The 27653-nt window shown below is 46.5% G+C and overlaps 1 protein-coding gene across 5 annotated transcripts in view; it reads left to right on the top strand.

The window, feature by feature from the left end:
• Positions 1 to 212: 212 nt before the first annotated feature.
• The window catches only part of GLT1D1 (glycosyltransferase 1 domain containing 1), a 129574-nt gene continuing 102133 nt past the window's right edge, over positions 213 to 27653 (top strand). For 3 of the 5 annotated variants that reach the window (XM_084994332.1, XM_021072863.2, XM_021072862.2), the window contains exons 1-2: positions 557 to 652; positions 20490 to 20638. In XM_084994332.1, the coding sequence (XP_084850458.1) occupies positions 585 to 652; positions 20490 to 20638 (217 nt within the window). In that variant the 5' untranslated portion in view covers positions 557 to 584. Of the gene's footprint in view, positions 653 to 7426; positions 7647 to 20489; positions 20639 to 27653 lie in introns of those variants that run through there. The other 2 variants (XM_084994333.1, XM_084994334.1) reach the window with 2 other exon arrangements.

Raw genomic sequence — 27653 nt, 5'->3', positions numbered from 1 at the left:
AGGGGAGCAGTGGCAACCTGGTCCCCATGTGAGCAATGCATTGCGCGCGCGCATGTGTGAGTGTGTGTGTGTGTGTGTGTGTTGCGGTGGGGGGACCTGTGGCCAACCCTGGTCCCTGTGGGAGGGGATTGTGGCCACCCTCCTCTCATATCAGAGGGAAGGGACCCGAAACCACCTCTGCTGCTGGTCCCCCTGGGAGCAGACCTGTGGCCACCCCAGGATCCTATGGGAGCAGACGCACGGCCACCCTGGGACCTCATGGGAGTCCATCCAGGGTCTCTTCTGGTTCCCAACGGGAGGTGACCCGAGGAAGCCCTGGAGCTGGTCCCCATGGAGGGGCCCCGCGCCCTGCACCACCACCTCCCTCAGACATCCCCGGGCACGCGCCCCCTCGCCTCCTCGCGCGTCCAGGACCCCGGCCCCGGAACCGGCGAGCGTGGGCGCGGCCTGGGGAGCGGCGGGCTCACTCAGGGAGCCCGGACGCCCGCCGCCCCTGCGCCCCAGTCCGCGTCCCCGCTCCGCCCCGGGCCCAGGCGCGGCAGGGCGGTGAATGGCCGGGCGGCGGCGGCGGCGGCGGCGGCGGCATGCGGCTCCTGTTCTTGGCGGTGCTGCGGCGGCACACTGGCAACGCCGTCACGGCCCAGCGCATCCGGTAGGTGCCGCGGCGACCCGGGGGTACCCGGCGGGGACGCGGGGTAAGGTGTAGGGGAGCGGCCCAGCCTCCCCGGACCGCGCGCCCAAACGGACCGGCCGGCGGCGCGGGGAACCTGGGAAGCGCCGGTCGGCAAGGGGCGCGCGGGCCCAGCTCCGGCCCAGGTGCCTGGGCCCCGCCTGGCGCTCGGGTGCAGACGCGCCCCCCGAGGCCACTCGGCCGGTGATGCAGCTGGAGCCGGGGCGCTGGGAGGCAGCGCGGCGGAGGCTGCTCCGCGCTCATCGCTCACGTCTCCGCTGGACCGTCTTCATTGCTGCTTTCAAGAGATCCTGAGCGCCCTAGGTTTGGGGACTCAGCGACGAAACACCAAGTCGGGGCCTCAGGACTCGACATTCAGTGGAGGAGGGAGAGAATAAAAGCACATGGATATATGCAGTGATACCTATAGACATATCCATGTTGGCAAGAGGCAGCTTGTATGCATGTGCTATTTTAAGCAGGATGCTCCAGGGAGGCCTCTCTGTTATTATTATTAATTTTTATCTTATATTGGAGTTAGAGTTGCTTTACAATGTTGTTAGTTTCAGGTGCACAGCAAAGTGATTCAGTTATACATATAAATGTACCTATCCTTTTTCAGATTATTTTCTCTTATAGGTTCCTCAGAATATTGAGTATAGTTCCCTGTGCTCTACAGTAGGTCCTTGTCGATCATCTATTTTATATATAGTCATGTGTATATGTTAATCCCAAACTCCTAATTTATACCCCCAGACCTCCCTGTTAGAATGACATTTGCAAAGAATCTTGGGTGCCTGGTTTTGGGGGAAGGTTCCTTGAAGCTGGGGCATGGTGGGGGAGGGATAAATTAGGAGTCTGGGGGTGGGGTGGGGGTGCACCAAAATATCCAGGCGAGGATGCAGCAAAAGCACAGATCCAGTATTCCTGGATCCTGCCGTCCATAGAACCTTCTCCCTCTCCCTGCCTAGTTATCTTATACAGTTATCTTGTTTTCTAGATTCACTGCTCTAGGTTTTCTCTTCTCCTCCTTGGAATGTAAGCCCTCAGGGCAGGGAGGGAGCTGATGAGGGCATGACGTTTTCCTGGAACCTTTTTTTTTTTTTTTTTTTTTAAACAAACTTTGTTTCAGGAAATTTCTCAATTGACATCCCCTCTGTGGGTCTGTCTCCTCATCATGGAAATGAGTAGTTGGGGCTACACTAGCCCTTTCATGTCCCTCCTCCAACATGTTAGTCCTAGAGATCATCATCAAGAGTGACCTTCAGGCTCCATCAGTCTTCTGAAGTTACCATTAGGTTTTTCCTTTGGGGATTGTCACTGTACGGGGTTATCTTAACATCTGAGTTAGCAACACAGCCGCCACTTATTTGGACATATGCAGCCAGGAAGGACTCTGTGGTCTCTGCCTTCATGAGGCGCATTTCAGTGGGTGAGAGAGACTTCGAGGGGGTGGGAGTGTGTCGGGGGGTAGCCAGAAATGAAGGAGGGGATTGGGGCTGTGGGTTTGATTTCAGAGAGACAGCAGTGGGTGATGGCTTGAAGCAAGATCTTCATTCTCTGCTCAGGAGTTGAACCTGAGTAGCCTGGATGAAAACCAGGACTCCTGGCCCCTAGTTAGGGGCTGAAAGCAGAATTGCCCTGATTCTTGCCCCCTGTTGAAGGTAAGAATGTTTCAAGGAGGCAAAGACTGTAAAAATAGGTGTAAAGTTTATTGTTAGAAACACAGTGCAACATGTGGGAGAGCATGAAATATCCAGTATTAGTCTATTTATCTAAGGCAGAAGTAAAGCAGTAATACACACCCAAAGGGGGAGTGAGGGTGCGGATATCCCCCTCAATGAGGAGCACGCCATAAAGGTGACTTAAACCAATTATATGGGGCATTTCTTCTGGGTCTTTGTCTTCCTTTGATCAATTAACTTGTTTTATCTTTCACAGACCCAGGGCCCTCCTGGATTTGTGTGTACATCTTTTGGCCAAGATGGATTCTAAAGCACAGCATGGTGGGAAGGTTATCTGGGCTTATTATGGCCTGGCCCCCCCTTCCCCCTTGTAGACCCAGAGAGGTTTCTCTGCACGTGTGTAGTTGGGGTCTCCCTGACCCTGAGGATGGGGAGTTCATGACCTCTTTGTTCTTCTGTCCAAGCAGGGCTCAGACCCTCTTTGGATCCTGTCATCACATTGTTTAACAAGGTCACAGAAGACAAGGACCAGTTATCTGCCTTGTGCCTTTTATTTCTATCTTGAAATTTAGACAGGTGGCTGGTTGTAAGTGTTTACCCTTGAGCTCATCTATCTCCTTCCTCAGGAAGTGTAAACAAGAGGATAGTCATACCTGTCTCCTGCCTCAAGAGGTGTAAATAAGAGGCTAGTTGCAAATGTCTGTCCTAGAGCCCATCTACCTCTGGCCTCAGGTTCAGAGGAGGGCTCTCTGGGGAGGTGACATTTAAGCAAAGGCCTCTGTGACAGAAGGAGGCAGGCACCCAGGGATCTGGAAGGTCCCAGGATGGAGTAACAGCAAGAACACAGCTCCTGGGGCAGGGAGGCTTGAGGGGTTTGAGAAACAGAAAGAAAGCCATGCTCTCCCGAATACAGCGGAGAAAGGAGGTCAGAGAGGGAGAGGCCAGGCCCAGTGAGCCTGTGCCACTAGTCTGTGCTTAGGAAATTAGCGATAACATCCATTATTTAACATTCTGCTTCTCACCTGAGCTGCACACCAGAGCCCAAGTCTTCCAGAGGCCTGCGCCGACCAAAGGGCCCCAAGCAGAACCAGGCAGGCCCTTCCAGGGACATTAAGCAGGGGTGCAGGGCCATTTGGTCACTTTGTTCTTTGTTTCCCTGGCTGTGCCTGAAACAGAATCAAGATTGTGCTTTGTGCTTTGGTCTCTCTTCAGAACCAGCCTTTCGTGGCCCTTTCTCTCAGGAAGGATTGCTAGGGTAGAGGGGGAGAAAAAGGAAAAAGCGGAAGTTGCTGGAAGACATCATCTGTCTTGTGAAAGCCTAGGTTCCTTGAGGAAATGATACTGGGCGTCCTGAAGGGGAGAGGAGGGAGGTTTCTATGGTGACAGACTTTCCTGGGAGCCAGTTGCCAAGAAGCGGTGAGAACCAGAGCATCTCCTCAAAGTTTCTCTGCAGAAGTCTCCTATGACCCCCAAGTGATTGTGGGAAGCCAGGGAGGGGAGACCCCCTCCCAAAATGAATAGGATGGAGGTTCCCATCACTCTAGTAGGGGAAGGTATCTGAGTTAGCTAAGTTAGATGTTCAAAAAGATGAAAGGGGAGTTACCATTGTGGCTCAGTGGGTTAAGGACGTGACATTGTCTCTGTAAAAATCCGGTATTCACCGATGCAGTTCAGATCTGGTGTTGCCATGGCTATGGCATAGGTCAAAACTGCAGCTCTGATTTGACCTTCCATGTGTCACAGACGCAGCCTTAAAAAAGAAGAAGAAAAGGGCCCATTCTTGCACACTCAAGCGTGTAGTTGTGAATTAACATCTGTTATGTAAGTAGTAATGCTGACGTGGGATAGGCATATCTATTAGGAACCTATAGAATGCTCTGGGAACATATAGGCAAGGGAGCCATCCCAGGCTAGAGATGGGAGAACCTTTCGGGTATCATAAGCTGATAGAAAAACGCAAGTTCCAGGAGTTCCTGTCGTGGCGCAGTGGTTAACAAATCCGACTAGGAACCTTGAGGTTGCGGGTTTGATCCCTGCCCTTGCTCAGTGGGTTAAGGATCCGGCGTTGCCTTGAGCTGTGGTGTAGGTTGCAGATGCGGCTCGGATCCTGCGTTGCTGCGCCTGTGGCATAGGCCCGCAGCTACGGCTCCGATTAGACCCCTAGCCTGGGAACCTCCATATGCCGCGTGAGCAGCCTAAGAAATGGCAAAAAGACAAAAAGGACAAAAAAAAAAAAAAAAAGAAAGAAAGAAAGAAAGAAAAACGCAAGTTCTGAAACAGACTTCCTGCCTTCACTGGCTTAAAATCCTTAAGATTTATGCTACATAATCGCAGCTCAGACTGGCCTCATTGGCTTGTTATGAGAATCAAACATGAATTGGTACCTTGTCAAGGTTTCGAAACAGGTCTTAGTGCTTAGTATGTGACTGTTCATGAGAATATGAACTGTAGCAGTTGGCGAGGTGGGGAAAGGTCAATGTGAAGGTGGGTGACATGGGCAGAGGGGCAGCAAGTAGGATACAGACAAGAGCTTATCCCTCCTGAAACTGAGTTGTGTGGACTTAGTGTAGAATATTCGCCAGGGATGTTGTTAAATACCTTTTAGTGCAGAGGGCAGCCCCACAATAAAGATGAAAGAAACTCAAAATGTCAGTAGTGCTGGAGTTCCCGCTGTGGCTCAGCAGGTTAAGAACACGACATGGTATGCATGAGGATTTGAGTTCGATCCCTGGCCTCGCTCAGTGCATTCAAGATCCAGTGTTGCTGCAAGGTTGCAGATGCAGCTTGGATCTGCCATTGCTGTGGCTCTGGACTAGGCCAGAAGCTGCAGCTCTGATTCGATCCCTGGCCTGGGAACTTTCATATGCCCACAGGTATGGCCTTAAACAAGAAAATACTGTCAGTAGTACTGAAGCTTACAAACCCTACCCTTGGTGGAGTTAGCCGATGTGGCTGGAGATTAGACAGGACCCAAGTGACACAGGACCTGCAGGGATTTTTTTGTTTTTTTTTGTTGCCAATTTTTGTTTTTGGCATGTGGAAGTTTCTGGGCCAGAGATCGAACCCATGCCGCAGGAGCAAGTCACAGCAGTGACCATGCCAGATCCTTTAACCTCGAGGCCACCAGGAAACTCCAGGACCTGCAGTCTGGTGCCAGGAACAGAAGTAAACCATGCAACCCTATCACATTTATAGGTGATCAAAGATGGTTTGGGCTGCAGCATGAAGGATGGATTAGGAGGGTGGCAGAGGAGATGGTATTTGGAATTGACATATTTGAAAAGTAAAATTTTGGAGTTTCTGCTGTGGCACAGTGGGTTAAGAACCTGACTGCCACTGCAGAGGTGAGGGTTCAATCCCTGGCCTGGCAGAGTGGGTTAAAGGATTCAGCATTGCCACAACTGTGATGTAGGTTGAAAATGCAGTTTGGATTCATAATCTCTGGCCTGGGAACTAACACATGCTGCAAGTGAGGACATTAAAAAAAAAAAAAAAGTAAATACTATTTAGTAGTGTCTGTTGTCCTTTATTGAAGGGAAAACAACAGTAACAACAACTTCAACATCCTTTGTTCAAAGGAAAACAGTCTATGGACTGGGGGGAACAGGGCCTCCCAACCACCCTGTTGAAATCTGAGCTGTGCACGAATGCCAAATAGTAACCCCGAGACAGAGTTGGCGGAAACAGAAGAACTAGCTTGAACGGCCAGGCAAAGAGGGGACACAGCCGGCTTGTGCCTCATGGGCTGTGCCCACCTTGGAGGGGGTAGTGAGGAGTCTTATAGTCTTTGAGGAGCAGGGCGTGCTCAGCTCGTGGACTTTCTCCTGATTGGTGGGTGGTGAGGTCATTGGGAGTCAGCGTCATCAGCCTTCTGCTTCCAATTGGTCTGTGATCTACGTGATTGTGGGCAGTGTCCAGTTGACTTCTTCCACCCGGTGGGGCTTCTGCACCTGCCAAACAGCTCCAAGGACATGGCTCAGCATAGTATCTCTAGTCTTTGAAGAACTAACTGAGGATCCTTGACTTTGTTGAATGGCTAAATTATTATTACTATTTTCTTTTTTCTCTGTATTTTTTTTTTCACTTCTGATTACATCGTTTCTTTGACTAAGGTTTTCCTATAGATAAAAAGGCAGGGGGAAGACGTGGCGGGGGGCACCCTGGGAAGGCCTCCCAGGGTCCTGCTCGGTTACAAGCCTAGCGCACTTCTGAGGGATTTTGGGTGAGACTGAGTTGTACAGAGTCTTGGAAGCAGCAGCTTGGAAACAGGGCTGGCTAGGCCATGGGGATTTCGTTATAAGTAGCAGGTCCTGTTTTCCTGGGTCAGCACCCTAGCGCACGCGGAGCTGGGGTCTGTTACCCGTGTGTGTTCAGTTTCCTTGACAGGGAGGCCCGTCCCTATCACAGAGACTGACTTAGGTTGAGATTTGTGATGTCAGCCGGGCCATAGGCTGGCCTTTATTTTGTGGGTCCCTACCTAGGAATTAACTTCATTAGAAGTGAGGGAGGGAAAGACCCCCGTCACTTCCTTCACAATAGGGGGAAAAATATTGAGAGAATACCAACTGGGGAACATCGGGGTCTTTGTATTAACTTTAGGCCCCTGCTGGTGTAGAAGTTTTTTAAAGATTTCCCGTTGTGCCTCGGTGGGTTACAAACCTGAACTAGTATCCATGAGGTTGCGGGTTCGATCCCTGGCCTCACTCAGTGGGTTAAGGATCTGGCGCTGCCGCAAGCTGGGGTGTAGGTTGCAGGTTCGGCTTGGCTCCCACATTGTTGTGGCTGTGGTGTAGACCTGCAGCTGTAGCTCTGATTTAACCCCTACCTAGCCTGGGAACTTCCATATGACCCAGGTGCTGCCCTGAAAAAGAATATATATATATATATATATATATATATATATATTTTTTTTTAGAAGGTGTAGGTAATGGAGAAGGCATTTTAGGGGGAAATTTGTCTGGGGCTGGATAACTAGAGGGTGACTGCTTTGATGTCTGTGTGGCCCCTTATCTCCTTTCGTATAATCAGTGTGCCCTGAGTAAGGTAATCTTACCTTTTTTTTTTTTTTTAGGGCTGCACCCTCGGCACAGGCTATGGGTCTGGTCAGAGCTGTAGCCACCAGCCTCCACCACAGCCACAGCAACTCGGGATCCGAGCCGCGTCTGCAACCTACACCACAGCTCATAGCAACGCCAGATCTTTAACCCACTGAGCAAGGCCAGGGATCGAACCTGCATCCTCACAGATGCTAGTCAGATTCGTTACCACTGAGCCAGGACAGGAACTCCAAGGTAACCTTACCTTCTAACCCAGGAGCTGTTCACTAGAATTTTAAATATTCTAATCAGGGCCTACTCTCTGGGGTTTTCTCCTAAGTACTCCAAAATTCAGAGACTTACATCAAAGGTTTTGTTCACACATGCTATGGCACAGCATTTGGGAAAGAAGGAGCCATGTTTAGAGTGTGTGGTTGGCTGGCATGGTTACCTGGGCCCTCATGTGGACCTGAATTAGGGAGCCTGCTCTTCACAGCAGCCCTGCCGTCTTCGTCTCCATGTGCTCTCTGTCCCCACTGTGTCACTTGGCTCAGCTAGAAGCCAGAGTTTGGTCCAGCCAGGGCACCATGGTTCCCCACACACCTCTAACCCCTGAAAGACCCAGAAATCCTGAGGATCCTCTGAATGGGGCGAACGGCTTCAACTTGGTTCTCACAGTTAAAGGTAGAACTTTATTTATTTATCTCCTTTTTAGCTGCGCTTGAGGCAGGCAGGAGTCCCTGGGCCAAGGATCAAACTTGAGCCATAGCAGTGATAACACTGAATCCTGAACGGCTAGGTCACCAGGCAACTCCAAAGGTCGACATTTAAATTGCACAAGTAGGAGTTCCTGTCATGGCTCAGCAGTAATGAACCTGACTAGTATCCATGAGGATGCAGGTTTGACCCTTGGCCTCACTCAGTAGGTTAAAGGATCTGGTGTTACCATGAGCTGTGGTGTAGGTCGGATGCTGCTTGGATCCCACCTTGCTGTGGCTGTGGCATTGGCCAGCAGCTACAGCTCTGATTCGACCCCTAGCCTGAGAACCTCCATATGCCACAGCTTCAGCCCTAAAAAGCAAAAAAAAAAAAAAAAAAAAATCGCAAATGCTGGATTAAAAAACAAATTTCACCCTGGAGCTTTGGTGATGAAGTAACTGCAAGATCAGAGTTTCAAAGGGCACCTCCTATTAGGCTAAAATAAATAGCAGAGCTGAGCAGTTGGCCAGAAATCATCCACCTGCAAACCCAAAGGTGTTTACTCTCTGGCCATTTCCAGGGAAGGTTTTCTGACCCCAGCTGTGGATGATCAGACACTTGCTAGGTTGAGTCTTAAGTGCAGCTCTGCTAAGGATTCAGGGAAAGGCAGGAAGAGGGACGGGAAAGAAGAAGTAAGGATGTAGGTTTCCTGGGTCCCGAGTAGGGAGATCTGAGGGTCAGCACCGTCCTGGCACGAGCATCCTGGCACTGGAGTGGATGCAGATGTCCCCGTTTTGAGAGTGGGGACTTTGTCCAATGGATGTGAGGTGTGATTGCATGTTCTCCTCTCCCTCCATCCAGAACACCATGTGCAAGAGTTTTTATTTGAATGGGAAGCATTTTAGATAAGGAGGCCTGGTGGAAGCTCACTGGAAGGGAAAAAAATGAAGAAAGGCAAACATCATTGCACCCACTGTAACTCTGACTCTAGTGCCCAGCAACTGTCTGCTGGTGTAAGTCTGAATTCAGTTGTGAGCACCACGCATTTAGGAAGGAGAAAAGCCTCAGCCTTTTCAAGTCATCTCGTTTTTCTCTCTCTTTTATTTTTAAAAATTTTTAAAAGCTATTTTAATTTTTTGCTTTTTAGGGCCACACCCACAGCATATGGAGGTTCCCAGGCTGGGGTGCAATCAGAGTTACACCCACCGGCCTACACCACAGCCACAGCAACTCAGGATCCCAGCTGCGTCTTGCAACCTACATCACAGCCCACTGAGCAAGGCCAGGGATCGAACCTGTGTCCTCATGGATACTAGTCGGATACGATTCCTCTGAGCCACAATAGGAACCCTCTCTCTTTTTTTAAAAATCAGAGCTAATCCCATGACTTGTTCTGGAGTAACCAGGAAAAAACTTTTTTGGCGGGGGGGTTGGGTCCCTGAGGCATATGTAAGTTCTCAGGCCAGGGATTGAACCTGAGCTACAGCAGCAACCTGAGCCACAGCAGTGACAACACAGGATCCTTAACCCCTGGGCCACCAGGGAACTCCTCTAGTTTTTCTTTAGAAGATGTTGAGGAGGAGTTCCCGTTGTGGCGCAGTGGTTAACGAATCCGACTAGGAACCATGAGGTTGTGGGTTTGGTCCCTGCCCTTGCTCAGTGGGTTAAGGATCCAGCATTGCCGTGAGCTGTGGTGTAGGTTGCAGACGTGGCTCGGATCCCGAGTTGCTGGGCTCTGGCGTAGGCTGGCAGCTACAGCTCCAATTCGACCCCTAGCCTGGGAACCTCCATATGCCGTGGGAGCGGCCCAATAAATAGCAAAAAGACAAAAAAAAAAAAAAAAAAAGAAGATGCTGAGGAAACTGCACAGATACATTAGGTCAGTGGGAAGAGGCCATTTCCTTCCCCCTCCCCCAAAGAATAATTGTCAGTTACTGTTGTCATTCAGCAAATATTTATTATCCAGTATCTCCAGTGGGCACAGCTCTGGGAGGGCACTGTAAGGGGAGCTGGCAAGGGACTGGTGAACCTTGCAGAGGCCCGCAGTCATTCAGCCTCCAGATTTCTAGCACATCAGTCAATGCTAAGCCCTGTCATCCAAAAGCAGGTTCCAACCTTCCAGCACAAACATAAAATTGCACAGGTCTTTTTCTTTTCTTTTTTCTTTTCTTTCTTTCTTTTTTTTTTTTTTTTTGTCTTTTTGCCTTTTCTTGAGCCGCTCCCGCGGCATATGGAGATTCCCAGGCTAGGGGTCAAATTGGAGCTGTAGCCGCCGGCCTACACCAGAGCCACAGCAACACAGGATCCGAACCGCGTCTGCGACCTACACCACAGCTCATGGCAATGCCAGACCCTTAACCCACTGAGCAAGGGCAGGGATCGAACCTGCAACCTCATGGTTCCTAGTCGGATTCGTTAACCACTGCGCCACGACGGGAACTCCTGCACAGGTCTTTTTAAATGAAATTTACTTATTTTTAATTTTTGGCTACAACCTGCAGTGACTTGATGTGGGAGCTCAGTTCCCAGAGCAGGGATTGGACCCAGGCCACAGAAGTGAAAGTGCCAAGGCCTAACCACTAGACCACCGGGGAACTCCCTACATGGATTATTTAATTACAAATATGATCAGCACTAGGAAGAAGTACAGGGGGGTAGGTCAAGGGACAGACCAAGTTCTTGGGGTCTGGGAGGCTCCACTGAGAAATAGCTTTTTCTTGCTCATTCAATTTTTTTTTATTGAGATATCATTCACATATCATAAAATTCCCCCTTTGAAAGCATCCAATTCAGTGGTTTTTAGTATATTCATAAAGTCATACAACCATCACCACTGTCACATTTCAGAACACTTTCAGCTGTCTCAAAAGACACCCCACACCCATTAGCTTCACCCCCACCTTCCCCTTTCCCCAGTTCTGGACAACCACTAATCTACTTTCTGTTCCCATGGATATGCCTGTTCTGAACATTTCACAGAAATGGAATCATATACTATGTGCTCCTTTTTGAGGACTTTGCATAATGTGTCAGTACTTAATTTTTTTATAGTTGGACAATATATTCCATGGTTGGGCATCATATTTTGCATGTCCATCCATCAGTTTGAAGGACATTTGGGTTGTTTCCACTTACTGTCTACTATGAATAGTAGTCGTTCACTTGGAACTTTTCCATGGGAGAAAAAACTTTTTAAGCTGGGACTTAAAACTTATGGGTTAGCTGAGTGAAGAGGGAGAGAGTTTGGGAACAGCATTCCCAGCCAAGGGACCAGTATGTGTGGAGCCCCTGAGGCAGGAAGGTGCTGGTGGAGTTGAGAAGCAGAGGCAGCCAAAGTGCTGAGATCCAGCAAATGAGAGCAGCTGGCCTGGCAGGTGGAAGCCTAATCCCATCATTGTCATGGTGAAGGTGCTGGATTGAATGCTAACAGGATTGTGGGGAGAGGGACTGAGGTGGCTGACACAGGAAGGAAAGGAGGGTATAGACTTCAAAACAATTTGGAAGGACCTGGGATGCAGCAGAGGGGAGAACATGTCAGCTATCTTTTTATTTTTTATTTTTTTCTTTTTAGGGTCACACTTGCTGCATGTGGAAGTTCCCAGGCTAGGGGTCAAATCAGAGCTGCAGCTGCAGGTCTACACAACAGCCACAGCAACACCAGATCCAAGCTGCATCTGCAACCTACACCACAGCTTGCAGCAACACTGGATCCTTAATCCACTGAGCAAGGCCAGGGATGGAACCCACATCCTCATGGATACTAGTCAGGTTCTTAACCTGCTGAGCCACAATGGGAACTCCAACATATATGATCTTGCACCTGCTTTTTGTTGCTGAGTGAGCAGTGGAGACTTGGGTCCACTTACCCAACATGCAGCAAAGCCCAGCTACTGATACCAGGTTGTGGTGAAGGAAAAGTACAGCATTTATTGCAGGGTGCCAGGCAAGGAGAGTGATAGCTCATGCTCAAAGGACATGAACCACCCCCCCGCCACAAATGGTTTTTTTCTTTTTTTTTCTCCTTAGAGCAGCACCTGTGGCATATGGAAGTTTCCGGGCTAGGAGTTAAATTGGAGCTGCAGCTGCCTGCCAACGCCACAGCCACAGCAATACCAGATCCAATCCATGTCTACACCACAGCTCATGGCAACCCCAGATCCTTAACCCACTGAGCAGGGCCAGGGATCAAACGTGAGTCCTCATGGCTACTAGTCATGTTCGTAACCTACTGAGCCATGATGGGAACTCTTAGGGAAGTGTTTTTAAAGGTAACATTTAGGGTGAGGGCTGCAGGGCACTTTCCTTTCTCCTGATGTGTTGCTGGTGAGGTAACAGGGTGATGTTCCAGGAATCTCAATCATTAGCCTTCAGTCTGGTCCAGGGCTTAGGCTCAGGGTGTAGTCACCATCCTCAGCTGGGTGGGAGGTCTTATTTCCTATAGAACAACTCGGAGGTACACATCAGATTGTCATCTCTGTCCCTTCTGGAGAATCTAGAGTTCTGTTTTATGGCTGAACTACTGTTTCTTGATTGCTTTTCCTCTGTTTCTGCATTCCTTCCTTCCTTAATTCGTAACTGCTTGAGTCTCTGCCCTTTGGGACTCAAGGCAGGTCTAGGAGACTAAAGCCTTTTTCTACAAATAAAAACTGGGGACACGGAGGGGCTGTGGGACCCTCTGAGGTCAGAGGACTGTTGCCTTGGAAGTGATGGAGGGGTATGGGGGAAAGATAACCAGCCATGGTCAGAGACTCAGGTGGCTTCTGAAGAGGTTGATGTGACAAGCGGATTTTATATACATGAACAAGAAAGGCTCTAAGCTGCTGGTCTGTAATCGTGGCAGAGATTTTCAGCCTTACATAATTGAAACCCCAACCCCAATCGGCCTGGACAATGAAGGGGATTTAGCAGCTTATCCTATAAAAAGTATGGAGGTGGGGCCGGCTTCAGGCTTGATTTTGCAGCTTAGACGGTAAGGACAGGTGTGCCCGCTCCCTGTTTCCCGGGTCTGATTCCTGTTCTGGTCAGGTTGGGCAGCCCCAGGTCCCAGAATTGCATACCTCAGGGTGGGAGTATGCATGAGCCTGGGGTTGGGGTAGGGGGTGGTTTGGGAAGAACTGCTTGGATCTCGGGGTTGGGAGTAACCTGCTCAAATGAGTGAAGGCACATTCAAGGCTACAGGAAGGGAGGATGTGAGAATGAATGCTGTGGAGCTAACTCATTTCAGAGTGGAAGCTTTGTTACTTACAAAGGAAAGGGGAAAAGCAGACCCCTGAACTTCTGAAGGCACCAGGGAATAACAAATGTTGTTGACATTGACAGAGCAAGAGATAAACTCGAGGGTGGTGGTTCAAACTGGGAAGTTTGTTTTCTGTTTTGTCTTTATTTATTTATTTACTTTTGTCTTTTTAGGGCCGCACCCGCGGCATGTGGAGGTTCCCAGGGTAGGGGTCAAATGGGAGCTGTAGCTGCCAGCCTGCACCACAGCCACAGCAACACTGGATCCCAGCCGCATCTTCGACCTACTCCAAAGCTCATGGCAACTCCGGATCCTTAACCCACTGAATGAGGCCAAGGATTGAACCCGAATCCTCAAGGATACTGGTCAGATTCGGTTCTGCTGAGCCGATGATTTAACTCTGGGAAGTTTTTTTTCATAGAAATTCAGATACCTGGCTTCTCTTGGTGAATCGGTAGAACCGGCCCCTTTGAGAAGCATGTCTACGTGGTACCCACTGTCCAGAGCTCACATGTCCAATGCAGATATAAAGGGAGTCTGCGTGTGCTATTTAAAACTTTCTAGTAGTTGGAGTTCCCATCATATCTCAGCAGGTTAAGAACCTGACTATTATCTATGAGGATATGGGTTTGATCCTTGGCCTCAATCAGTGGGTTAAGGATCTCGTGTTGCCATTTAAAACCTTCTAGTAGTTGGAGTTCCCATCATATCTCAGCAGGTTAAGAACCTGACTATTATCCATGAGGATATGGGTTTGATCCTTGGCCTTGATCAGTGGGTTAAGGATCTGGCATTGCCATGAGCTGTGGTATTGGTTGCAGACATGGCTCAGATCTGGCGTGACTGAGGCATAGGTCAGCAGCTGTAGCTCTGATTCGAGCCCTAGCAAGGGAACTTCCATATGCCATGGGTGCAACCCTAAAGATACAAACAAACAAATAAGCCAAAAAACACCTTCTAGTAGTTACTTTAAGCAAAGCAGAAAGAAACAGATCAAATTAATTTTGATAATACATTCTCATGAAAAGAGTATGTCCAAATATCATTTTGACATGTCCTCAATGCAAAAGTTATAAGTGGGCTGTATGTATATTTTGCCCTTCGCACATCTCTGTTCAGACTTGTCACATTTCCGGTGCTCATTTAGCCCAGTTTGCCTTATTAGACAAAGCAGGACTAAGTTCTGCAGGTGGGACCCTTCCTCCCGTTTGGTGTAGGGCTCCTTCTGTCTTCTGGTCCCCACCCCCTCACCGCCCCCCGAATGCATTTATTTTTGTCAGTCTGAGCTCAGCAGACATTTAGGTTTGAGACGCTTCCTGATGCAGACACTTTGCCTGTTTCATCACTGTATTTTTTGCATTCTTTAATTTTTTTGTTTTTTAGGGCTGCACCTGCCACATATGGAAGTTCCCAGGCTAGGGGTTGAATTGGAGCTGCAGCTGCTGGCCTACACCACAGCCAAAACAACGCCAGATCCTTAACCCACTGAATGAGGCCAGGGATCAAACCCCTATCCACATGGATGCTAGTTGGCTTCTTAACCTGCTGAGCCACAATTCGAACTCCTTGCATTCTTTTGAAAAGAGTGATTTCCAGACCTAGAGAACACACTTGTGATTGCTGGGGTAGGCACAGAGGGAATGGGATGGACTGGGAGTTTGGGGTTATTAGATGCAAACTATTCCATTTAGAATGGATAAGCAATGAGGTCCTGCTGTACAGCACAGGCAGCTATATCCAACCACTGGGATAGACTATGGTGGAAAATAACATGAGAAAAAATGTGTGTATATGTATGACTGTGTCACATTGCTTTAGAGCAGAACTTGACAGGACATCATAAATCAACTGTACTTTAATAAGGAATAAATAAAGTAGTTCCCACTGTGGCGCAACAGGATTGGCTGCATCTTGGGGCATTGGGATGCAGGTTCAGATCCCTGACCTGGCACAGTGGGTTAAGGATCTTGAGTTGCTGCATAAGCGGCTTGAGTTGTAACTATGGCTTTGATCCAATTCTTGGCCTGGGAACTCCATATGCCAAGAGGTGGCCAAAAAACCTGCAAAAAAAAAAAAGAAAAGAAAAATAAATTAAAAAAATCCAAAAATAAAATAAAAAGAGAGATTTCAGAGTTCCCTGGTGGCTCAGCAGGTTAAGGACCTGGCATTGTTACTGCTGTGGTTCTGGTCGCTGCTGTGGCATGGGTTTGATCCCTGGCCTAGGAACTTCTGTATTCAGAAGGCACAGCCAAAAAAATAATAATAATAATAAAATAAAAAAATCAAAAGAGTGATTTCATAGCAGTTATCTCTTAAGTATATGAATCCTGTAAAAATTGCATTCACAAGTAGATACGCTTTCCGGTTTACAAAATGCACCCACGGGAATAGTATGTGAGGTAACTCAGGTCCTGAAAATGTGTTATTATTTCAATAAAGGCAAGTGGAGCCGTGTTCTCTCTAGTTTACCTTTCCGAAGGGGGGCTCAGGAGTTCATGCTGGCGGTCACACAAAGGCCTTCATCTTGCTGAGCTCCAGCACTTCAATACCAGGGTCTTTTTTTTTTTTTTTAATCTACTTATTTATCTTACAGTTTCATTGAGAAATAATTGATGGACAGCACAGTAGAAGTTTAAGGTATACGTATACAGCATAATAATTTGACTTACATACATCACGAAATGATTAGCACAGTAAGTTTAGTGAACATCTGTCATCTCATGTAGAAACAAAAAGAAAGAAATAGAAAAACATTTTCTTCTTGTGATAAGAGTTCCCTAAAGCCTAAGAGTTCCCATGGTGGCTCAGTGGTAACAAACCCAACTAGTATCTATGAGGACGCAGGTTTGATTCCTGGCCTCCATCAGTGGGTTAAGGATCCAGTGTTTCGATGAGCTGTGGTGCAGGTCGCAGACAGGACTTGCATCTGACATTGCTGTGGCTGTGGCATAGGATTCAAATGAGACTCAGATCCCGAATTGCTATGGCTGTGACTTAGGCTGGCAGCTGCAGCTCCAGTTCAACCCCTCACCTGGGAACTTCCATATGCCAAGGGTGCAGCCCTAAAAATTAAAAAAAAAAGAAATCAAAAAGAAAAAAGCTTTTGATGATTTATGAGATCGTAAAGCTAGTGTCAAAATGCTCTTTGAAGATATGTTTAATGGGTCAAGGAGAAGCCATTGTCTGAACGTAACCACCCCTATTCCATATACCTTGCCCTCTTGATTCCATATCTGCCAGAAATCTCTCTGGTATGGGTTCCCTAAGTAAAATTCAACCTGTTTTTTTTCCATGCATCAACACATTTGTTTTTGGCTTCTCATTTCTCAGAGTTTGAAGGAGATGGAATAACAATTGTTCATCTATGCTCAGAAGCAGGTCACATTCTAATTTTTTTGTGTGCTGCATAAGTTTACGCTAAAGTGAGCTGATGCCTAGTGGTTTTTTTCCTGGTTCTGCTTAAGAGTTGCCATCAGCGTTTCCAAAGGAGGTGGGGGGTGGGGGTGGGGACAGGCGAACAAGGATTGGCCCGACAAGAACATTGGACATGATAAGATCAAGATACTCAATACGATTCCGTAGCTGAAGGCAACTCAAGTCTCAAGACCTTAGTTTTTCTTTCTTTTAAATAGGGACAGCTGCAGCAGTGTGCATTTAATTTACAGCACAGAGGAGAAAACAGAGAGAGAGAGAAATTTTATCATTCATTTGGCAGTGTAAGTGGTAATTCTATCATATTGTCCAGAGTGGATGCAGGCTTGAAGATCTGATTCTAACGTTTTTTTCTCAGGTCCTGAGTTCCCCTGTGGTTCCTATGATTTAAGCATGTTGGTCATTTTATGATCATTTTGCTTAAAGATTCCAGATCCTTCCTTCTTTTGTTTTTACTCTGAACATTAATATTGTCCCTAATTGTAAGCCAGCTAATTCAGCTGGTGTTCGGGTGGAGGATAACAGTCTTTATTATTGCTGGAGTTAAGGGGAAAAATGGCTGTGTTGGATTGGAACTTTGTACTGTAGTGCCTTTGTTACTGAATTGGCTGACCAATGCTTCGAAACTGTTGCTGCGACTGGAAACAGCACAAGCTTTACTCAGTGGTCAAAGAATGGAGAAGGGGGAACTTAGTTTGCAAATCAACTTCTCAGCCCAATTTGGGTAGAGACTTCAAATACGAAGGAGCGTAGGAGCGTCCAGGTACAAAGGAGGGAGTTGGAAAGAGTGGGAGGATTATTCATGAGTGATCTCAGAACAGGGGTGTGGTAGAGACCTGGTACAGAGGCAGCTCTCCTTTTCAGTCCTTGTAGGGGTTTTTCTGATTGTTGTCATGGCAACTGTCAACTGGTTGTGGTCGCGGTGCTAGTGAGTGTGCCATTTAGCTAATGTATTACACTGAGAGTGTAAAGAAACTCTTGGTCCACTAGAAGTCAAATCCTCTGCCACCTTGGATCTCATTGGCTCTAACTGGTTCCTGTTTGCTGTTGTTGTTTTTCTCTTTGCTGCTGCTTCCTGAAATAGATAAGAGTAATTGGTTTCTATTCAAGGAAGAGGCAGGGGTATGATTCTGGGGTACCAGCCCGTGTCTTCTTCTGGGTGACTTAAGAGATTTTTTTCAAGGGTAATTTTAAGTGTTCTTGATTGTCACCTGGGTGCTGTGTTTTGTTTTTTTTAAAATCTTTTTAGGGCCACACCTGCGGCATATGGAGGTTCCCAGGCTAGGGATCTAATCAGAGCTGTAGCCGCCGGTCTACACCACAGCCACTGCAACTTGGGATCCGAGCCGAGTTTTCGACCTACACCACAGCTCATGGTAACGCCAGATCCTTGACCCACTGAGCATGGCCAGGGATCAAACCCCAAACCTCATGGTTCCTAATCGGATTCGTTAACCACTGAGCCACGACGGGAACTCCTGGGTGCTGATTTTGTAATAGAAGCTGTAAGTACCAGGTGACTCCCTTTTCGTATAAGGGCAGCCCAGAGGGATTGTGGTAGAGACAGGCTCAGAGCACAATGGAAATATTGAGAGGATAGCTATGTTAGGGGCAAGGGCTATTCGATTTCAGTGAAGGAGGCTGGCACTGGGCATGGTCCGGCATGGTCATGGGGCTCAGAAGGTGTGATATGTTGGGCGTCCTATAGGCAGAAGGTCAGGACTGGAGCAGGACTATCAGGGTGGCAGGAGTGGGATATTCCTGGCTCTGGGGGGGATGCAGGCTATGAAGGGTGCTCTGTGCTCATCTTTGGACTTGATCCCAGAGACATATTCAGCCATTAGTTTATTTGGTAAGCAAGACAGATCCAGCCCCCATTCTCATGGGATTGGCAGTTGTGCTGGCTATCCCGAGCCATTTGAGGGTTTTATTCAATAGAGACCTAATTGGATTGGTTGTATATTCATACACATACACGTGCATGCACACACATGCACTCAGAAACCTGAAACAATTATTATTATTATTATTATTATTTGTCCTTTTTTTTGCTATTTCTTGGGCCGCTCCCGCGTCTGCAAACTACACCACAGCTCACAGCAACGCTGGATCGTTAACCCACTAAGCAAGGGCAGGGACCGAACCCGCAACCTCATGGTTCCTAGTCGGATTCGTTAACCGCGCCACAATGGGAACTCCCTCGAAACAATTATAAAAGATAATCTGTGCATCTGGTTAAAATAGCTAGCTGTGCAAAAGGATGTGTGATGAGAAGATAATCTTTCCTCTACCCTGGTCCCTGGTCATCTTTAGATAGAATTGAAAGGTTCCCAGGAGGATGGAGACAGGAGCCCCCCCTCCCCCCGCCATCCCCCATCCCCTGCCCCGGCCCAACCTCCAAATGTGGCTGTTCACCTTGGAGATCTGCTGTGGACACCCTCTCCAGGAATGTGGAGGATGCTCAAGTTGGGGAGCAGGAAACAATGGCCTGCGGAAAACAACTGCCTGCATAGATTAACCTCCTACAAGGATTAACTGCCCTCTGTCCTGGGACTCGACCCCCTACCCCTCCCTTGACCTTCCCCTCCCCCTTCTTCATTTTTCCTGCCACAAGTTCCTGCCAGGAACTCCAAGCACAGATTCCCACCAGATCCTTTATAACCTCACAGTCAAGGTTGGCTCCTTCTTGAGCTCAGCCCGTGCCCCTCTGATGCCTTAGTAAATATCTCTGGCTTTGCCAACTTGGCCTTGAGCGTTCCTCCCTCGGCAAACCTAACAAGAATCATTGTTATTTATTTCTTACGTATCCTTCCAGAAATATTCTATACACACTTAATTCTCTTTCCGTTAACAATGTGTCTTGGAGTTCATTCTAAATTACTTCACAGCAATCTGCTTTCTTTTCTTGGCATCAGAACTTGGTGGCTTCATATGCGCCGTAATAGCACTGGTTCCCTATGAGGCACACAGAGGCTGGGTCGTCTTTCTGCTGCTTCACACTCAGCCTTAGTGCTTATTCTTGGGTGCATGTTTTTGCACTCATATCTACGTGTCTCTTTGGAATCAATTCCTAGAAGTGGATTTCTTTGGTTCCAGAGTTTGTGCATTTAAAATATGTTGCTCTTTTGCCCGCGGAAGAGGCTGTACCAGTTTCCCCGGTATAGAAATGTTTATTTCATGAAACCTTAGGCAGACTTTTTGATTTTACAAATAGTCTACCTTAAAAGGATGACCATAGTTGACCATCATTTGTTGTATTTAAAAGCTCAGTTAAAAAGCCCAATTGTAGTTTGGGGTCATCTGTCTTTGGTATGAACTAAACTTTTATGATGATCCCTATTTTTCAATTGGGTTGTTATGTTTTTTCCTTAAGTGATTTCTGAGCACTCTTCTGAGCACACATACACATATATATGTATACAAATATAGTCTTCTTAAGGCTGCACCCGTGGCATATGGAAGTTCCCAGGCTAAGGGTCAAATCGGGGCTGCTGCTGTCTGCCTACACCATAGCCACAGCAACACCAAATCCGAGCTGCTGTGTCTGTGCCCTACAGCACAGCTCATGGCAATGCTGGGTGCTTAACCCACTGAGCCACACGGGAACTCCTAATATTAACTTTTGCTTTAAATAATCCTTTGATTGATTTAACATTTTAACCACAGCAGCAACCTGTGCCCTTTTAATGTCTTTACCGCCTTTTTCTTTCTCCATTTATTTTTTGGCAAAGGGACCATCTAGAAGCTACAGGCCACGTGTGTATTCTGAAAGATGCCTTTGACTTTGGAAGTCCATCTGAAATCGCAAACTTCATCAAGGCTGAGAACCTTGAGGCGGCCGTGGCTCTTCATCTCTATAGAGGAGGCCGACTTGTGCAAGGTAAACCCTCTCTCTTTTCAAAGCTGCAACCCCAGAAATCATGAAAACCAGTGGGCGAGGGAGGGCTGCACTTTTTTTTTTAAATTAAAGAAAAGAAAAGAAAAGAAATCATGATAACCAGAGCACCTATAATGTCAACTTAAAACATAGATGAAACAATTTATCCCATTTATCCATCGCAAAAGTGGAAGGAACAACATCATCTTGCTCTTCTGACTAATGTTCTAAAATGATACAACTACGCCAGCTGAGAATGGATTTATCTATTTAATGATGTAGCTGTCTTTACATCATTAAGGGTATTATCCTGAATGTTTCTGATGTGTATTTCTTAACTCAAAGTATTATTTTCTTTCTTTTTTTCTTTTTTCTTTTTTTTGTCTTTTTAGGGCCACACATGTGGCATATGGAAGTTCCCAGGCTAGGGGTCGCATCAGAGCTACAGCTCCTGGTCTACACCACAGCCATAGCAACACAGGATCCGACCACAGCTCACGGCAATGCCGGATCCTTAACCCATTGATCAAGGCCAGGAATGGAACCTGGGTCCTCACGGATGCTAGTGAGATTTGTTTCCTCTGAGCCATGACAGGAACCCCTCAAAGTATAATTTTCAAAAGGTAAAAATTAAGACTCTTACAAAATACAGAAGTGAGCACAGGAGTTCCATGGTGGCTCAGGGGGTTAAGGATCCAGTGTTGTCACTGCTGTGGCACAGGTTCAATCCCTGGCCTGGCCTGGGAACTTCCACATGCAGCTGCCAAAAAAAAAAGGTGAGCACATAGGAAATGTTTTATTCAACTGATTTATTAATAAGGGAACCAAGATGCTAAAGTCAGTTTAAAGAGCATTTGAGGAAGTTCTTCTTGTGGCTCAGCAATAATGAGTCCGACTAGTATCCATGAGGATATGGGTTTGATCCTGGGCCTCGCTCAGTGGGTTAAGGATCTGGTGTTGCTGAGAGCTGTGGTGTAGGTTGCAGATGTGGCTTGGATTCCAATTTACTGTGGCTCTGGTGTAGGCCGGCAGCTGCAGCTCCGATTCAAACCCCTAGCCTGGGAACTTCCATATGCCACAGGTGAAGCCCTTAAAAGCAAAAATAAATAAATAAATTGAATAAATAGTATTTCAAGGACTGGGAGTTGAGTAGATGATTTAATAAAGAATATTAGAATTATGAAGTTCCTTGGTGGCCTAGCGGTTAAATGTTGTCAGTGCTGTAGCTCAAGTCACTGCTGTAGTGAGGATTTGATCCCTTGCCCAGAAACTTCTGCATGCTGCGGGTGTGGCCAAAAAAAAAATAATTTAAGATTAGGTTGCTAGGTTGGCTGCAGTACTGATGAATGACCAGTGGGGAAATCACCTGTAAACTTTGGGGCTATCTTTTTTTTTTTTTTATGGTTGCACCTGTGGCATATGGACGTTCCTGGGCTAAGGGTCCAATCGGAGCTACAACTGCTGGCCTACGCCACAGCCACAGCAACGCTGGATCCTTAACCCACTGAGCGAGGCCAGGGATCTAACCCACAACCTCATGGTTCCTAGTTGGATTCGTTTCTGCTGCGCCATGACGGGAACTCCTACGGGAGAACTTTAAACAGTGCTTCCTTGGACCTTGGAAGGACTTGCATGTAATCATCCTCTTGGCTTTATCTATAATTTTTGGAGATTTCTTCCTTCCCCTCCAAGGCCAGTTTGACTTTGCTGAGCACAGCAGCCTCTCAGAGTGAAGGCAGGGCAGGTAATTCTGCTGTCCTTGAGCCTGAGTGTTTTTTTCCAAACATGAGTTAAATGACACCGTGGCAGTGGTAGCTTTTCAGAAGAGAGTATGTCACTTGAGGCCCCCAGTTATCTCCAGAAATCGTCATACCAGGATAAAACTTCACTCAGCACAATGTGTCACACTTCTGAAATTTTCAGATGTTTCATTGCTAAAGGTGACTTCCTGTTTCTCTTCATGGATCATACCTTGTTTAATCTCCCAGCTCTCGCTCCTGCTTTCTGCATCATGGGAAGTTGGGCCCCCTCTAGACGCTGTCTTCATATATGGACACATTCTGTTTCTATTCTGTTTTTTAGTTTTTAATTCTTCTTATTTATTTTTTATTGTTACTATTTTTTATAGCCACACCCATGGCATATGGAAGTTTCCAGGCTGGGGATTGACTCCGAGTTGCAACTGTGACCTATGCTGCAGCCAGGCAATGTAGGATCCTTAACCCAACTCTGGTGGGGCCAGGAATCGAACCTGAGCCTCTGCAGTGACCTGAGCCGATGCAGTTGGCTTCTTAACCCACTGTGCCACAGAAGAAACTCCTGTTTTTTTAAATTTAGGATGATACCTGCTGAATTCCCATTGTGGCTCAATGGGTTAAGAACCCAACTAGTATCCATGAAGATGTGCGTTCAATCCCTGGCTTCGCTCAGTGGGTTAAGGATCCAGCATTGCCATGAGCTGTGGTGTAGGTTGCAGACATGTCTCGAGTCTGGCGTTGCTGTGGTGTAGGCCGGTAGCTGCAGCTCCAATTTGACCCCTAGCCTGAGAACTTTCATATGCAGTGGGTGCAGCCCTAAAAAGACAAAAAAAAGATACATGCACATGATACAAAAACTACCCCCAGGGTAGAGTGAAATGTAAGCAAATGACATAGCACAAAGAGTCCATTTTTCTCCCACTTCTTGTCCCAACAGTCTAATTCTCATCCCCAGAGGCAACCGCAGTTACCATTTTCTTGGTTGCTCTCCCAGAAATATATCTCCTGTACTAGTTGTCTATTATTGCATAACAAATTGCTCCCTTCCCCTGCAGAGTCAGTAGCTGATAACAAACTCCGTAACAGTTTGCAAATATATCTTATAAACATCTTGCTATAGCAGGGGACTTCTGGAATTCTCAGGTCACAATTATGGAACCATTTGCCACAAACCCAGTGGCTTAAAACAGCACACAATTTATTATCCTTCAGTTGGGAGCATCAGAAAGCTGAAATAGGTCTCCCTAGGCTAAAATTAAGATGGTGCAGGGCTGTGTTCATTATAGGGAGTTCATGTTGGCAAGTCCATTTCCTTGACTTTTCCAGCTTCTGAAGGCACTCACGTTTCTTGGTCCAGGGCTCCTTTGCATCTTCAGAGTCAGCAATGGCCGGTCCAGTCCTTTTGACCTTGCTTCACTCTGGACTTCCTCCTATGCTTCCTTCTTCCACATTTAATGACCCTGTGGTGACATTGGGCCCACCTGATAATCCAGGTCATGTGCCCCCTTACCTATTTATTTATTTTTATGTAAAGAATTTTTTTTTTTTTTTTTTTTTTTGCCACATCTGTGGCATGCGGAAATCCCCTGGCCAGTGATTGAACCTGCATCATAGCAGCTACCTAAGCCGCTGCAGTGACAATACCAGGTCCTTAACCTATTTGCACCACAAGGGAACTCTGTCCCCCTTTTTCTTCTTTTTTTAGTTTAAAGATTTATTTACAAACAACCATTGATTCTCTTCTTGGAATTCTGCAGGAATAAATCTAAATGCAAGAGTCAGTTCCAGGATTTTTTTTTTTTATTCCTCAGAATCAAAAAGTCATATTTTTTATCTATCCTGATTTGTATATGATAAATACAATTCGGTAATTGAATATTGCATATCATCATATAATATTTAGTAATAAAATAACTATTTGAATATTAATAAAGTAACTTTCATCTCATTCTCTTTAAAAATTTTATTTTTTTAAAGTAGAGTTGATTTGCAATGTTATGCCTATATCTTTGTTCTTTTTCAGCTGCCCCTTGGCATATGGAACTCCTGGACCAGGGCTCAGATCCGAGCTGCAGTCTCAACCTAAGCTGCCACTGCAGCAGCTCACTTAACCCACTGTGTCGGGGACTGAATCTGAGTCCCAGTGCTCCCGAGATGCCGCCGATCTTGTTTTGCCACAGCAGGAACCCCTCTTTTTTCTTCTTTTTAAAAAAATATTTTTTTACAAACTTTTCTGTTGAGGGCTGACTCTCAGTAGATTGCAGCGAGGGAGCTGCTCTGCTGCTGATGGTTTAGCACCAGGTTCTCAATGAACATGCAGTGATTTGGTGATTTGGTGTGTGACAGGTGAGGGAGCAGCCTCGTTTTCCAGCATGCCCTGTGCCAATTTCTGCTGTATAACAATGTGACCCAGTCATACATACATATATATATATACACACACACATTCTTTTTTTCATACTATCTTCCATTATGTTCTGTCACAAGAGATTTTGATATAGTTCCCAGGTCTCTGCAGTAGGACCTCATTGCTTATCCATTCTTTTTTTTTTGTCTTTTTTTGCTATTTCTTGGGCTTCTCCCGTGGCATATGGAGGTTCCCAGGCTAGGGGTCGAATCGGAGCTGTAGCCGCCGGCCTACACCAGAGCCACAGCAATGCAGGATCCGAGCTGCGTCTGCAACCTACACCACAGGTCACGGCAACACCGGATCGTTAACCCACTGAGCAAGGGCAGGGACTGAACCCGAAACCTCATGGTTCCTAGTTGGATTCGTTAACCACTGCGCCACGATGGGAACTCCTGCTTATCCATTCTAAATGTAAGTTTGCATCTACCAACCCCAAACTCCCAGTCCATCCCACTCCTCCCACCCCCTTTGTGAGGTTAGCTGATTTGCTACTTCGTTTCCACCCACCTTAATTTCCCTTGTCCATGTAACATATTCATATGTTCTAGGAATTAAGGATGAATGTCTTTCAGGGCCTTTATTCTACCAACCTAGACCTTCCTCTGTGGTTCCCCAAAGATTCATGTCCACCCCATGTACTACGATCATTCACTCTAGCTCAGTATCCCCCAAAGGTTAACCCCATGGCAGAAGGTGAATTCTCTATACCAGACAGGGGTATTTTATGCTTTTTGATATCTGTCTGGCTATACATATTTTTGGAAAAGCTCATATCTGGCCATAGTAAGAAATGCAAACCATGTAAAATGTTATAGAGAAAAGTAAGTTACTCTCCCTTCCCAGATCTGTTGTCTTCCAGGTTGTCTTGTCTAGAGCAGCCAGGTTTTTTCGTATATCTTTTGACAGATGTTCTGCGTACACAGAAATGCATGTTTTTCACTTTTATACACACATATTGTGTTCATCCAGAGGCACTTGATTTTTTTCCACTTAAAAAGTTTTTTTTAGGGAGTTCCCTGTTGGTGCAGTGGGTTAAGGATCTGTCATTGTCCCTGCTGTGGCTCAGGTCATTGCTGTGGCGAGTGTTCGATCCCTGGCCAGGGAACTTCCAAATGCCATGGGCGCAGCCAACAAATAAATAAGGAAGGAAGTAAATAAATAAATAAATAAATGTTTTAAAAGTTTCCATATGAGGTTTTTTTTTTTTTAATAATTTTTTTTTTATTTTCCCACTGTACAGCAAGGGGGTCAGGTTATCCTTACATGTATACATTACAATTACATTTTTCCCCCACCCTTTCTTCTGTTGCAACATGAGTATCTAGACAAAGTTCTCAATGCTATTCAGCAGGATCTCCTTGTAAATCTATTCTAAGTTGTGTCTGATAAGCCCAAGTTCCCGATCCCTCCCACTCCCTCCCCCATATGAGGTTTTTACTAACATCCTTTCTATACCTTTATGTGTTACCTGTGGGTTTAGTATCCAGAGGCTGAATTCTTTGTTTTTTTCCCCAATTTTATTGACGTGTACGTGATTTCCAATGTTGTGATCTTTTCTGCTGTACCAGAGACTGAATTCTTAGCAGTGAGAGCCAAAGAGGACTCACTCAAAGAGAAGATAGAATCTGCTCATGTGCATGACAAAACATTTCTAAGGCAAATAAAAAGAAAGATCAGGAGTTCCCATCGTGGGGCAGTGGAAACAAATCCAACTAGGAACAATGAAGTTGCAGGTTTGATCCTTGGCCTCTCTCAGTTGGTTAAGGATTTGGCATTGCTGTGAGCTGTGGTGTAGGTCCCAGATGCGGCTTGGATCCTGCATTGTTGTGGCTGTGGTGTGGCTACAGCTCTGATTGGACTCCTAGCCTGGGAATCTCCATATGCGGGTGCAGCCCTAAAAAGCAAAAAAAAAAAAAAAGGAAAGATCAGTACCTTATGGCTTAAATATTGCATCTTGGTAGAGACAGCTTGCTTGAGAAACCCCTATGTGAACTCAAGTCTCAAGTTAGATCTGGTCTATCTAGTGATTTCCTGGCCGTCATCTCTTTTAATTTTCTTTTTTTTCATGTCTTTTTGGGCTGCACCCACAGCATACGGAGGTTCCCAGGCTAGGGGTTGAATTGGAGTTGTAGCTGCCAGCCTACACCAAAGCAACATAGGATTGGAGCCGCATCTGTGATCTACACCACAGCTCGTAGCAATGCTGATCCTTAACCCACTGACCCAGGAATTGAACCTATATCCTCATGGACACAAGTCTGGTTCATTAACCACTCCACCACGATGCTAACTCCTCTTTTGAAATTTTTAGTTGACTTTTAAAGGTCCTTCTGGGGAGCCCTGTATGATGAGCATGTGGCTTAATTTAATTCGTGAACGCTCGGTGCCTCGTGAAATGACCAAGCCAGGGAGTGTACCTTCCATCAGCACAGTGGCCTTCACTCAGAATAAACATGCTCTTGACACATGCTCTTGACATGCACTTGACACGTGCAGTATCTCAGATATTTTTGGTTCCCATATATTTGTGGGCTCCATGATTTATCATTGCTGTTGTAGTGCACATTCCTTGGAGATGTAATCTCTTCCTCTTTCTCTTTGTTCCTCGCCCACATGGTGCCTGTTATTAAGATCAAACTTCAAAGCCCTCTTTTTCTGTCGTAAACACCAGTAGTTCCAGATTAACCCATTTTCCAGGAACAATAAGCTTGGCTTTAATAGATTGTGGCTGGCATGGGATGGGAGATAAATTAGAAGTTTGGGAGTAATAGATACATGCTGCTATATATAAAATAGATAACTATTTAAGACCTACTGTCTAGCATAGGGAACTGTATTCAATATCTTGTAA

The sequence above is a fragment of the Sus scrofa genome, chromosome 14 (genome assembly GCF_054392235.1).
Source record: "Sus scrofa isolate SSC_HxYL_T2T_F1_AM1 chromosome 14, Sscrofa_HxYL_maternal_Yorkshire_Landrace_v2.0, whole genome shotgun sequence".
NCBI lineage: Eukaryota > Metazoa > Chordata > Mammalia > Artiodactyla > Suidae > Sus > Sus scrofa.
Note: the sequence above shows the minus strand (reverse complement) of the source record. Positions and strands in the feature narration are given on the sequence as shown.